General features: G+C 40.0%; 1 protein-coding gene across 2 annotated transcripts in view; it reads right to left on the reverse strand.

The window, feature by feature from the left end:
- Window positions 1-15,143, reverse strand: part of ube2h (ubiquitin-conjugating enzyme E2H (UBC8 homolog, yeast)) — a 110,658-nt gene that overhangs the window by 17,818 nt on the left and 77,697 nt on the right. For both annotated transcript variants that reach the window (XM_073066822.1, XM_073066823.1), the window contains 2 exons: window positions 6,312-6,351; window positions 4,319-4,371 (listed from right to left, as the gene is read on the reverse strand). In XM_073066822.1, coding sequence (XP_072922923.1) covers window positions 4,319-4,371; window positions 6,312-6,351 — 93 coding nt within the window. The remainder of the gene's footprint in view (window positions 1-4,318; window positions 4,372-6,311; window positions 6,352-15,143) is intronic.

Genomic DNA, 15,143 nt, shown 5'->3' on the forward strand with positions numbered 1-15,143 from the left:
ACCTCTGTTGATTACTGGCTAATGGACCTCTGGTTTCCCTCTCCTGAAATCTACTATTAGTTCTTTGGTCTTGTTGACATTGAGTGAGAGGTTTGTTGTTATTACACCACTCAGCCAAATTTTCAATCTCTTTCCTGTATGCTGATTCGTCACCAGCTTTGAAACAGCCTATAACAGTCAGCAAACTCGTATTATGGTGTTGGAGCTGTACTAGGGTCATAGGTGTAAAGTGAGTAGAGCATGGGGCCAAGTATACATATTGTGGTGCTCCTGTGCTGATGATGTTTGTGGAGGAGATGTTTTTGCCAATCTGAACCAACTGAGTTCTGTAAGTGAGGAAATCCGGGATCCAACTGCACAAGGGGTTCAAGGCCCAGGTCTTGAAGTTTACTGATTAGTTTTGAAGGGATGATGGTATTAAATACTGAGCTGTAATCGATAAAGTACATCCTGATGTATGCATCTTTGATGTTCCAGGATTCTGTGAAGAGCCAATGAGATGACATCTGCTGTAACTTGTTGCTTTGGTAGGCAAACTGGAGCAGATCCAAGTTGCCAGTCAGGTAGGAGTTGATATGCTTCAACACCAACCTCTCAAAACACTTCATCACTGTGGATGTAAGTGCCACTGGGTGATAGTCATTGAGACAGGTTACCACACTCTTCTTGGGCACTGGTATGATTGAAGCCTGCTTGAAGCAGGTGGGTACCACACACAGCTGAAGCAAGAGTTTGAGAATATCTGTGAGAACACCAGCCAGTTGGTCAGCACGGGTCTTCAGTACTTGGCCAGGTACTGTCTTTTCTTGGGTTCACTCTGATGTTGCTCAGACAGCTGTCCCAAAAGCTGGTGCAGCCATGATAGCCTGGACTGTGTGTAGTATCATTCTATAATTCTGAGAAAACATCTGTTCTAAAAAGATTTGGAGAATGGAGTGATGTATCCAGAGATACCGGCCACGTGACAGATGCACTGCCACCTGGCTGGTCGGAGGACACACCACATGCCAATCAACATTTGGTCCCTCTAAACTAATAGATAGATAGATAGATACTTTATTCATCCCCATGGGGAAATTCAACTTTTTTCCAATGTCCCATACACTTGTTGTAGCAAAACTAATTACATACAATACTTAACTCAGTAAAAAATATGATATGCATCTAAATCACTATCTCAAAAAGCATTAATAATAGCTTTTAAAAAGTTCTTAAGTCCTGGCGGTAGAATTGTAAAGCCTAATGGCATTGGGGAGTATTGACCTCTTCATCCTGTCTGAGGAGCATTACATCGATAGTAACCTGTCGCTGAAACTGCTTCTCTGTCTCTGGATGGTGCTATGTAGAGGATGTTCAGAGTTATCCATAATTGACCGTAGCCTACTCAGCGCCCTTCGCTCAGCTACCGATGTTAAACTCTCCAGTACTTTGCCCACGACAGAGCCCGCCTTCCTTACCAGCTTATTAAGACGTGAGGCATCCCTCTTCTTAATGCTTCCTCCCCAACACGCCACCACAAAGAAGAGGGCGCTCTCCACAACTGACCTATAGAACATCTTCAGCATCTCACTACAGACATTGAATGACGCCAACCTTCTTAGGAAGTACAGTCGACTCTGTGCCTTCCTGCACAAGGCATCTGTGTTGGCAGTCCAGTCTAGCTTCTCGTCTAACTGTACTCCCAGATACTTGTAGGTCTTAACCTGCTCCACACATTCTCCATTAATGATCACTGGCTCCATATGAGGCCTAGATCTCCTAAAGTCCACCACCATCTCCTTGGTCTTGGTGATATTGAGACGCAGGTAGTTTGAGTTGCACCATATCACAAAGTCCTGTATCAGTTTCCTATACTCCTCCTCCTGTCCATTCCTGACACACCCCACTATGGCCGTGTCATCAGCGAACTTCTGCACATGGCAGGACTCCTAGTTATATTGGAAGTCTGATGTGTACAGGGTGAACAGGACCGGAGAGAGTACGGTTCCCTGCGGCGCCCCTGTGCTGCTGACCACCGTGTCAGACCTACAGTCTCCCAACCGCACATACTGAGGTCTATCTGTCAAGTAGTCCACTATCCAATCCACCATGTGAGAGTCTACTCCCATCTCCGTTAGTTTGTGCCTTAAGATCTTGGGCTGGATGGTGTTAAAGGCACTAGAGAAGTCAAGGAATGTAATCCTCACAGCACAACTGACCCCCTCTAGGTGAGAGAGTGATTTGTGCAGCAAATACGTGATAGCATCCTCCACTCCCACCTTCTCCTTATACGCAAACTGAAGAGGATCAATGCACACCTAAATTATTGGTCACCTTAATTGGATTATCTCGCCCAGCCCCATGCTTTAAAAGGTGAGACTTGTCCTTGGCTAGCCCTCTCTTACAGACCACCACATTGGAGGTAAGTGCATTGATTTATGCTTGGGAAGGTCTATCGTTTGTCCTGGTAAGGGAGCCGCAGCTATCCAAGGTCAAGGGAGATAGCTGTTGTAGTGCTTTTCCCTTGTTCTTTGTTTGTGTAACCGTACCCTGTCCCCACACCGCTTCCTGTGTATTGTAGTTGCTTGTGTTGACCCGACTTCCCCTTGTAAATAAATTCCTTATTATTAAAACTGTGTGTGTCCAGGCCTCTACTGTTGAGACTCAAAGAACCAGTTATTTTCCATCACAACAAGTGGCAAGTCCATAAGACAGAAATTAGCTACTGCCTAATGTAATCAACAATAAAACTGCAAAGTAGTGGTGTGCTTGGTAGTCAAGGACACTTGTACCAATTAGTTTACAGACATTTAAAGCTTTCAAAATTACTTATTGGGAATATATTAACAGTTCTCTTTTGATGGAAGTCTGATCCTAAAGTCAGGATCATTGAGGGATACAACATTAACATACCCTTTGAGCCACCAAGTCCAAACCAAAAGTCAGTCACACTTTTATCCTAATCCTTTGCTAACCCATTTTTCGGGTTCCCATCAACTTTGCTCAAACCCCATTATTTACCTACACATTCAGAGCAATTTACCGCGGCTAATCAATTTAGTAAGCTGCATGCTTTGGTGATAGGGGAGGAAACCAGAGCACTCAGAGGAAACCTTTGCCGTAACGGGAACAACATGCAAACTCCATTAAAACAGCACTACACATCAGGTTATGTTACCTCATTTTACATCACATAATCTCTTCTCAGTAGTTAAAAACTGTTCACACATTTCCAAAGAAATTGTAAGTTCTCTATGAGTCAGTCCCAAAGTAACCTTCAATTACCTTTTGAGCTCACTTGAATGCACCACTTTAATTGCTCAAGAGGCTTAACTGACAGATTAACATGCAGCTCTTATTGATTATAATTAAGCACCCATGAAGTGTACACATACAACAGATTAACTGACTGAAAATATTTGGCAGCATCAATGTATGGTAAATTTACAAATACTTTTGGAAAAAAAATACCATTAATATTTGATCACTGTACAATTGTATGAATTCAATGATGCCATTTCTTACTGCTGTTTAACTTCTGTGAAAGATTATCTAGGTGTATAATTAACTACATGTACAACCATATTAATCGGTCTCTTGAAAGCATCAGTTACCATCAAGTTGAATAGCATTCATTTCTGGTCCTCTCATTACAGAAAGGCTGGGTAGGCTTTAGATGGGGTGCAGAGGAAATTTAGCAGGGTGCTACATGGATTAGAGAGCATGTCTCAAGAGGAATGGCTGAGCAATCCTGGGGTCTTCTCTTCTCTGCTTTTCTCAAAGGAGGTTGAGAGATGACTTGATAGAAGTGTATATGATAATAGGAGACAGTGGACAGCCAGTGTCTTTCACAGGACAGAAATGGTTAACACACGAGCATAATTTTAAGGTGATTGGAGGGAAGGCTTGTCAGAGGTAGGCTGCTATTTTAACTACAGAGTCGTGGGTGTGTGGAATGCACTGCTAGGGGTGGTGGTAGATGCAATTACATTAGGGAGATTAAAGAGGCTCTTAGACAAGCACAATGAAAACTGGAGGGCTATGCAGAAGAGAAGTGAGAAATTGAACTTGGAATAGACTAAAAGGTCAGTGCAACATCATAGACTAAACATAAAAGCACAAGCAATGCTGTATAAATTTACTCAAGATTGTCATTTTGATCCCACTACCTATATTATCAAGACAAGAAACCAACTTCACTTAATAGGGGTTATAGCTGTCTTCCAATACAAGACATTGTTATTCACATAATGGCCACAGGTGGCTCTGGAAAGGCAAGCATTTATTGGGCATCCCTTATTTAGAACACTAGGAACAAAACACATTTTCAGCTACTTACCATAAAGGGCTGTCCATGTCTGGTTAATTACATCTAGGCATACGGTTCCTGACCTGGAAAAAGTAAACAGTGACATTTGAACCAAGTTAGAGTTTAGCAACCAATGGCCCTGTCCAAAATCATGTTCAGTGGTGACAGGGAACAAGGGGTTAAAAATAAGTGAGACTGCTGATAGAGGAGGAACAGTTTCTTTTTAAATGAGTTAAATCAGTCTAGAGTAATGCACAAAATGGTGGAGTGAAATCATCATTATCACTGGTAGAGCCTACCTGTCATCAAAGCCATAAATACAGAAAGGTGCCACAAAAGGGCCATTATCATCATGAAGGACCCCACCCACTCTGCTCATGGACTGTTTCTCTCACTTCCATCAGGGAGGAGGCTATGTAACGTACAATCAATGCATATAAGCCATCTTATGTATTTATATTTGTGTCTTTTTAATTATGGAGTTCTTTATCTTAGTTTTACTTGTGCAACATCGGATCCAGAATATCAATTATTTCATTCTCCTGTACTCTGCTGTACTGGAAATGCAACTAAACTATCTTGAAATCTTAGTTTACTAACTGCACAGTCAATTTCAGCTACAATAATTGAAGGAAATCCCTAAAGAGTTTCATTATAGTTTCTACTTCGCTGTCAATGCACAAGGCAAATTCATTGTTTTAGTAGCAATATTCTTTATTCATTGCTTCCAAATACATGGCTGCCATTCATATTTCTGTGCCATCATTCCCTCAGTTTATTCAGCCTCATCAAGACCAATTCCTGGCTTGATGGTTTAGGAAACAAAATACTGCTGGAGGTTTTTTTAAAAATACTTTCAAAAGACAAAACCACGCAGTTACATTTTAGGATGTGAAATAAATGCTAGGCCTGCTGAATAAAAAGATCTGGAAGGCAGGTTCAAAGAACAGATTTTAAATGGTACATTCTACATGGTAATTAAAATACTTTTCCCTTAAAATTGTGAACAATGAGATTATGTTCTCAGCTACAAGACCTCATACCCACTGTACCAGAAAGTGTCTGGTTCCAGACATTTCCATGCAGCTAAAAGAGAAATGCAAAAAATGCCAGTGAAGGTTGTAATAGCAGATAGATTTTAAGGAAAAATATTGCAAGTGCTTTTGCCAAACGAAAAATATTGTTTGACAATTGGAATTTGTCTTATATTACTCAAGATAGCAAGCCATAGGAAACCATTGGATTCCCTTTATTTTGTACTATTTCATGAAGCTGTAGAGAATAAACAACATGTGATCATAACTACAGAACCATGTAGGTTTACTATGAATTAAGGTATCTTATCAGCTCATATCTAGCCTCATTGTAACTGACTCTGTTTCCAGTAGGCATTTGACAAGATTGAAGAGGTACTTGAAAGAACATAAAATGAACAAGCATTCTTGATCATAAAGTAATGGAACAGATGCATCGAAAATGTGAGTCTGCTCCCATGAAGAATCTATTTCATTCTGGTTCTGAGACTTACGAATAGTATAGAATTTTAGATGATTTTGTAGAAAAGATCCAGTATTTCTAAATTAAATAATACTAAAAAAAATTACTCACTCCAATAATAGTACTGAAATCTTGATGACACTCTGCAATGAATGGTCTTTGAATCCACCAATAACAAAAATATCTGCTTGAATTTCTACATCCAAAACTCTTCATTTCCCAAAATAGACTTTAAAATACTTTTGTTTCTTCTGAATTTTACATTTACCATATGTAGAAGAGCTACAGGAATACATGCCTTAATAGATACATTTTGGCATGCACAATGAAATTTAATTTTAGTGCTTTGAAAAATTAGATTGGCCCAATTTGTCTTAGCAATATGCAACCAAGGAAATCTAACCACACCTCCATCCTAACCAATAATAGTATCAAGGTGATTCTCCAGTACTTTATCTTGTCTTGTATCATTCTCATCTCATCCTAATACACTCTCTCAGCTGTTACTGAAGATAGAGTTACTTACGCTTCATCAATGTTTGGATGGAAAATTTTATTCATGAACCCTGAAAATAAGCATACAAAAATCAGTTAGCTGCTGAGAAGTGGAAAGAAAAACAGCAACATATGGACAAAATTGGAACACAAACTATTGGATCTAGTGTTCTTTTGAAGTGTGTGGAGGGCACTGGAAACAGACAACATATTTCATAAAGTAAAAATGATCTCCACATGGCATGTTGCTCTAAATATACAGCACTTTTTCCATTATGTTAACAGCACAGATGCAACACTCCCAGGAAATATGTTGCACACCAGAAACTGAATGAAATTGTATGATGTTGCTGTACATGATGCTAGCTTGGCTCAATCACCGCAAGTCAAAACATGCTGCATAATTACCACAGATTATCAAAATGTTTTTTGTAATATAGCCCTGCAACTCCTTCCCAAGATTTTTCAAATGAAAGAGTAATTATGGTTACTTGTGTAAAGAATTTCCAGACTGAGCCCTATAAATGAATAGGGAAAGGTAAATATTACATACAGCAGCGGATAAAGCAGGAAACCCATTATCACCATCAACAGGCTTCAATATCAAGTCTACAGTGACCAAGTTGCATTATGCAAGGACATTTGGAACCATGTTTAAATTCGTAATCAGATATATCAAGCTGATAGTGTAGCTCATTTCACCATTCAAGATTACATCAATATTTAAACATAAATGCAATGAACTTCACTAGATTTCAAGTTAGTCTCCTTGTTGTCTAGGGAAAAGTCAAACAGGGCAGTAAAGTATTAGATCAGCATACTAAACGAGAGTAATGATGTCATTGAGAAAGACTGACTAACCTGCTTTCAATTATTTTTTTAATACAGTACAAACCTCACTATATTTCTCAACAGCATGACAATTACTTACTTTTTGCTTTTCTTGATTGGTTCATGATCATCTGAGTAAATGGCGAGGACAAAAAAAACCAATCCAGCTGCCGGGTGAAATTTGTTCACAGAAAAGCAACAAAGCCTGATCGCATCCCTACCTGTCACTTGAAGCACACTTTCCACTAAAAGTGAATAAAAGAAACTAGCCTGAAAAGTTGAACCATTCCAAATGATAATCAGGTCGTCATCATCTCACTTAACACATGGACTTCCTAAAAATCTAACATGTTCACAAATTCCTGTTGTCAGTTCTAACCTGCCGTACAATTTGCTGGACACAAGGGGGAGCCCAGCTGTTGAGAGCAAACAGGAAATTAGCACAGACAGCAAATTCAAGGCCAACTACCTAAGATGACAGAAAACTACCAACCAATGCATTGATACTTTATACAGTTAAAATGTTATATTTTATAACCATAATAGATCACATTTTTATATCTACAGCTTTAAAAAAAATCATAATAAAAAGTTAATGAATTACCTAATAAGGCAAAGCTGAGTCTTGGAGGTTTGGGCATTAATCATATGCAATGGAGTCAAATCGCACAGTAAATTTGGTGGCTCAAAATTGAGCATTGTGGTACTGTAAATCAGCAAAACTGTACATGTGAAAATCAGCAACAGTGTAGTCTTGCAACTACTGCAAAGTAGCAAAAGAACACTGAAGCAGTATTAGGCAGAAATGAGACACCATCCTAACTGCAGGCTATGTGTGCTAAGCAACAAAACAAGCAAATGGACGAAGCCACAATGAGGTCTGCAATGACATCAGTGGTTATTATGAGTAATATGGACAATTAGACAGTTAACGACATGCGGCAGCGCCAAGGATGGTCGTGTTTAGTAAGTGTGCAAAAGACAGTACTAGAGTACTACTTTCAATCATAAGTTCTGAATAGATGATTCATCCTGGCTTCCTTCCAAGATCCCCACAGTAGCCAGTATTCAACTAATTCAACTCACTTCACACAATATCAAGAATAGTACGTAGTTAGCACTCGATACAGTAAAGGCAACGGGACTAAAGATGTCCCACCAGTGACACTGAAGACTTGCTCTACAGAGCTAATGCTAAATCCAGCCAGGGTGTTCCAGTACAGAAACACATTGTGGAAAATTGCCCACGTACATAATAATACACCATAAGCAAGGCAAAGACAATTTGGCCAACTGTCACCCAGTTAGTCTACTCTCAGTCATTACAGTGATGACACATAATGTTGACTCCTACTCATTTGGACCAGCCACTTAAATACTGTGAACAAAAGAGCATGTCAAAGATTAGGTATCCTGTAAGCAGGTAATTCACCGTTTGACACTCCAAAACTTTCCTGCCATTGACAAAGCACAAGACCGCATCTATGGAGAGAAATATTAAAAATAAATCAAATAATCGACAATTTGGGCCAAGACGCTTCATCAGAACTCCTTAGATATGATGTCTGACCTGCTGAGTTCCACCAGCATTTTGTTATTCTGAATTTTCAGCATCTGCAGAAGCTCTTGCATTTAGGATTACATTGTGATTATACTGTTTCACAAGGCTGAAACTGACGTACGGGGAATTAACTAAAACAGGGCAAAACCAGAGCATACCTGGTGGATGTAAGTTTAGGGCAGATATTAGAGGAAGATGTTTTTTTAAAAACCAGAGTGATGGGAGCATGAAATGCACTGCTAGGGTGGTGGTAAAGACTAATATAATGGGGCACATTTAAGAGACTCTTAGATAGGCACATAGATGTAAGAAAAATGGAGGGTTATGAACTGTGCAAAGTGAAGGGTTAGATTGATGGGTTTATTATATAGATCTGCACAACTTTGTGGGCCAAAGGGGCATTACTGAGCTGTAAGGTTCAATGTTCTATTTTCTTTAAAAATCAAAAAAAAACATCACTTGTTATCACCAGTATTGGATTGAAAATAGTGATTCTTGATGAAAAATATGCAATTTAATTAAAGGAAAGGCAGAACTACTACAAATCAAAAACAATATTATACATTCAGGTGGTGGTGATTTAGAACAATAGTTGATTGTAGCCATTGCAGAATATGCAGGAAACCGCCAATTTACACCTGTTCAGGTCATGAAAATTTGCCCTTACAGAATTCACAAATCACTATCTAAAATTTGGGATACAGAATAAAATTCACTCTCTTGGAGTTTATGAAAGCAAAGTAAATAACTTGTTTTTTCCAACCTGTGTTTTTGGCACGTGTGCAGATGATGCAGCTTTACATTATGGAGAAATGATCACAAAATATACTATTTTTGAGTTTCATAACCACAACCCACCCTCATCGCGAGGGTTGCCTGTATACTAAGATCTTAACATATCAAGAGATGGTCACAGACTTACTGCATTTAATAAAAATGTGGAGATAACTCTAATAAAGTGTAGATACCAAACAGGACCTAAATCTTATATCAGTAAGACCTCCAAACAAATAAACTTATAATCTTCTAAAAACACAATATTGAAATAAACACAACACACAAAATGCTGGAAGAACTCAGCACGTCAGTCGACATCTATGGAAATGAACAATGAAGGGTTCTGATGAAAAGCTTTGACCTAAAATGTCAGCTGTTTCATTTCTATTGATGTGGCCTGACCCAAGTCCCTCCAACATTTTGTGTGCATTGTTCTGGATTTCCAGCATCTGCATAATCCCTTGTGAATATAGTAATAAACACACTCAAGTGTTTGAACTATTTCCAGTGAACGTCTGAAATTTGCATTCAGCAATAATTGTAAATTGTGATTTTGAAACCTATGTAAACAAAGGCTCCTTTCCAACAGAACACAGCAGGGAACTTCTTGATACGCTGTCCATAAACCAGTAATTTATATACGTTGATAGTTGGCAAGAGACATGCCAGCACTCATTTTCCCCAAAATGCCAACAGCTTACAAGTACACAAAAAGTAGAGGTTCTCCAAATAACACAGCCCAGTCCCATTTGCCAGCAACATATACTGCTTTCATATTGCAATCAAAAAGGCTTCCAGTCACACCAGCACAGCAAATTTTAATGGTAGAGAGTCTCTTGACAGTAAAGATATGTTACATCAAAAACGTAATGAATTAGTACATATACTTCAAGACTGCTTAATGTCATTTCCTGTACATATGTGCAGAGGAGAATGAAATAATTGTTACTCAAGATCCAATGCAGCACAACAGAAAGACAAAAGATAAAGGATAATTTAAAAAAAACAATATAAATATAAATACACAAGATAGCTTACAGTGCCTATAAAAAGTATTCACCCTCCCCCCCCCCAGATGTTTTCATGCTTTACTGTTTTACAACATTGAATCACAGTGGATGTAACTTGGCTTTTCTTACACTGATCAACAGGAAAAAAAACTGTCGAAGTGAAAACAGATCTCTACAAAGTGATCTAAATTAATTACAAATACAAAGCACAAAATTATTACACAAGTATTCAAGGGGGGGGTGAATATGACACACCAAATCACCACTGATGCAGCCAATTAATTTTAGAAGTCACATAATTAGCTAAATGGAGATCTGTTTTTGGAGACCTATGTGTAGTCAAGGTGTTTTGATTGACTGTAGTAAAAATACACCTGTATTTGGAAGGTCCAACTGCTGGTGAGTCAGTATCCTGGCAAAAACTGCACCACGAAGACAAAAGAACACTCCAAGCAACTCCACGAAAAGGTTATTGGAAAGTACAAGTCAGGAGACTGATACAAGAAAATTTCCAAGTCACTGAATATCCCTTGGAGTACAGTTAAATCATCAAGAAATGGAAAGAATATGGCACAGCTGTAATTCTGTCTAGAGCAAGGCATCCTCAAAAACTGAACTGAATTGAATTGACTATCTCATACATCCCTCACATACATGAGCAGTAAAAATCTTTGTCTCCATCTAAACGTGTGATGTGCAATTTATAGTAATTTGTAATAAATAGTATGTACAACAGGAGAGTCAATATAGCATAGAAATACAATCGTATCAGCATGAATTAATCTGGTGGAAGAAGCCATGCTGGAGCCTGTTGGTCTTGGCTTTAATGCTATGGTACCGTTTCCCAGATGGTAGCAGCTGGAACAGTTTGTGGTTGCGGTGACTCGGGTCACCAATGATCCTTTGGGTCCTTTTATGCACCCGTCTCTGTACATGTCCTGAATAGTGAGAAGTTCACATCTACAGATGTGCTGGGCTGTCCATACCATTATCTGCAGAGTCCTGCGATTGAGGGAAGTACAGTTCCCATGCCAGTCAGAGATGCAGCCAGTCAGGATGCTCTCAATTGTGCCCCTGTAGAAATTCTTTAGGATTTGGGGACTCATACCAAACTTAACTGAGGTGAAAGAGGTGCTGTTGTGCTTTTTTCACTACACAGCCAGTATATACATACCATATGAGATCCTTAAAGCTGAGGAACTTAAAGCTGTTCACCCTCTCAACCCCAGATCCATTGATGTCAATAGGGGTTAGCCCGTCTCCATTCCTCCTGTAATCCACAACCATCTCCTTTGTTTTTGTGACATTGAGGGAGAGGTTGTTTTCTTGACACCACTGTGTCAGAGTAATGACTTCTCTGTAGCTGCCTCATTACTATATGAGATAAGGCCAATCAATGTAGTATGGTCAGCAAATTGAATTAGCAGACTGGAGCTGTGGGTGGCGATACAGTTATGGGTATAGAGAGAGTAAAGGAGGGGCTTAGGACATGGCCCTGAGGGGCACCTGTGTTGATGGTCAGAGGGGCAGAGGTGAGGGAGCCCATTCTTACCACCTGCCGGCAATCTGACAGCAAATCCAGGATCCAGCTGCACAAGGCAGGATGAAGGCCAAGGTTTCCGAGCTTCTTGTCAAGCCTGGAGGGAATTATAGTGTAGAATGCTGAACCGTAGTCCAAGAACAGCATTCTCACATAAGCATCCTTCTTCTCCAGGTGAGTAAGGACAGTGCGTAGAGTTGTGGCTATTGTGTTATCTGTTGATCGAATCTTTTGTTTGGCAAACTGTAGGGGTCCAGTGTGTATGGTAGCATGCTGCAGATGTAGCCCTTGACCAGCCTTTCAAAGCATTTGATTATTATTGAGGCGAGTGTGACAGGACACCTGTCATTTAGACACGATGACACCTTGATCATTTTATGTACAGGGACAATGGTGGATGTTTTGAAACAGGTGGGCACTCTACACTGGGAGAGGGAGATAATAAAAATGCCTGTAAACACATCTGCCAGTCGTGCCACACACACTCTGAGTACCCAGCCTGGGGTGCTGTCTGGTCCCGCAGCCTTGTGATATCCAACGTTGGAAACACCTGCATACTTCAGTCTCAGATGACCAAGGTGCAGGTTGGTTTGGTGGCTCTCCTCGGGGGCTCAGTGTTGGTGAGCGTAAAAATGATCTGGGAGAGAGGCAGCAACGTTGGCAGCATCACTGCGCTTAGTTTTGAAGTCTGCGATGGTGTGTGACCATGCAAGGAGGAGACTAGTGAGGGAGACCACCAAGAGATCCTTTGACAATTTTGGAGGAGTTACAAGTTTCAGTGGCTGAGATGGGACAGACTGCGCATTTAACTGCTGCCTGGTTGCTTCACCAGTCACAGTTTTCTGGCAAAGAGAAAGCCACTGTTGGAAAGAAAAACTCACAAAAAAATCACAAAGAGTGCCAGAAGGCACGTGGGTGACTCTGGAGTCAACTGGAAGACAGTTTTATCGTCTGATGAAACCAAAATTGAGCTTTTTGGTCTTCAGACTAAACACTTTGATATAAGCCAAACAATGCACAGCAAAAACACACCATCCCTGCCATGAAGCATGGTGGAGGCTGCATCATGCTGTGGGGATACTTCACAGCAGCAGGTCCTAGGCGGCTTGTGAAGGTAGAGGGTAAAATAAGTGCTGCAAAATACAGGGAAATCCTGGAGGAAAACCTGATGCAGTCTGTAAGAGAACTCCGACTTGGGAGAAGATTTACTTTTCAACAAAACAATTACCCCAAGCATAAAGCCAAAGCTACACAGGAACGGCTTATAAACAACAAAGATGTATGTTCTGGAGTGGCCAAGTCACAGTCCAGAGCTCAATCCAATTGAGAATTTGTGACTAGACTTGAACAGGGCTGTTGACTCATGATCGCCAAGCAATCTGACGGAGCTTGGGCATCTTTGTAAAGAAGAATGGGGGGAAATTGCAGTGTCCAGGTGTGCAAAACTGATAGACCTATCCCTACAGACTCAAGGTTGGAATTACTGCCAAAGGTGCATCTACTAAATACCAACTTGAAGGAGGTGAATATTTATGCTATCGATTATTTTGTGTTTTATAATTCTAATTAATTTAGATCACTTTGTAGAGAACAGTTTTCACTTTGACAGTCTTTTTCTGTTGATCAGTGTCAAAAAAAGCCAAATTAAATCCACTGTGATTCAATGTCGTAGAAAAAAATAAAACATGAAAACTCTTTATAGGCACTGTACATACAAGACTGATTGCATGTCCATAAAGTGATGCTAGGCTGTACATGTGACTGACAGGAAATAATAAAGTAGTGGAGTTAGTGGGAGGAGGTGTTGATCAGCGTTACTGTTTGGAGAAAGTAACCTTTTGAATTTGGTGGTCTTGGCACAGATGATTCATAACCTCCTTCCTGGTGGCAGTGGACAAACAGTCCATGCGCAGGGTAGATGGGATCCTTCATGATGTTACTGGTTCATTTCTGGCACCTTTCTCTGTGTGTGTGTGCAATATTAGAATACAAATTATGTATATATTAGGCACACACATGTACTTTTCAAAAGTCTAAAAAATCCAACATAAACAACCTTAAATTTATTAAATACATTTAGATTTTAAGTTGGCTATTGAGCCCAAAAGATCTGTGCTTGTATTTGTGCTCCAAAATAAACCTCCTCCACTTGACTTCATAACTCCACCATGGAAAGTGCCAAGCCCAGCTGTAAAAGGAGGATTGGGCAGAGGGCTAGCAAACCATCCCGTAAAAATCCAGTGCTACAATAACACCAACAGAAACATCAAAAACCCCATCCATGGGAGAGGAAGGATATTGGAAGATGGGCAACATCTGGAGTAACCTGAAAAACTGGGCAAGGCAGAGGACTCTAACAAGTTGATAGCTGCAGCTGATGCCCCAATAGGAGTGATGGGTTCAAGAAGAACTTTATTTCACCTCTCCTAATTGTCCAAGTAGTTAACAAGTTTTTCTAACAGCTTCCCTTCATGCAAACTCACATTAATTCCATCAAGCTCTATTCTGCTTGCCAATCTGAACAGTTTATCACTTGTTGGTTATTATGGAATTCAGAAAGACTGAGGTTTTAAAAATTAATCCAAACACAATAGGGGAGCAGTAAAACTGGTTGCCAGGTGCCTATTCACAGACTTGCAGGGTCATGCTGCTCTGGCCTCACTAATACAATAGATGGAACATGACTCAACAAAGTGGTCACAATTGAGATAATGGGCTAGAACATCCTAGTCTGGTACTGCCCATCCGGAATCATCACACATACACACTGATGCAATGCGGAGGGTTCACCTTGCTGGTCAAAGACATCCTGACCTCCAGTGCTGTGGTTTAGCCAGTGGCAGGGGGTTGAGGTGCACTGAGGCCTCCTGCTGCTGAAGATTTATTAGTCGATAAGCCCTGCCCAGCTCAGATGTTTATAAACTACTGAATAATTAAGGGAAAAGGGGTCAACTAAATACCTAAAACAAGTTATTAAATAAAGGTTAAAGACACATCCATTCAATGCCCATTGAACTGAATTGGATTAATCTGGCAAAGAATCTGAAAGGCAATTCTCTAGCATGATGTTTAATAGCCTTTCCTACTGCTTTGTGAACAGCATTAGTCAGTACGAGAAAACAAGAACCTCACGTGTTTAAAGTG

This window comes from Hemitrygon akajei, chromosome 14 (assembly GCF_048418815.1).
Source record: "Hemitrygon akajei chromosome 14, sHemAka1.3, whole genome shotgun sequence".
In the NCBI taxonomy this organism is placed as follows: Eukaryota; Metazoa; Chordata; class Chondrichthyes; order Myliobatiformes; family Dasyatidae; genus Hemitrygon; species Hemitrygon akajei.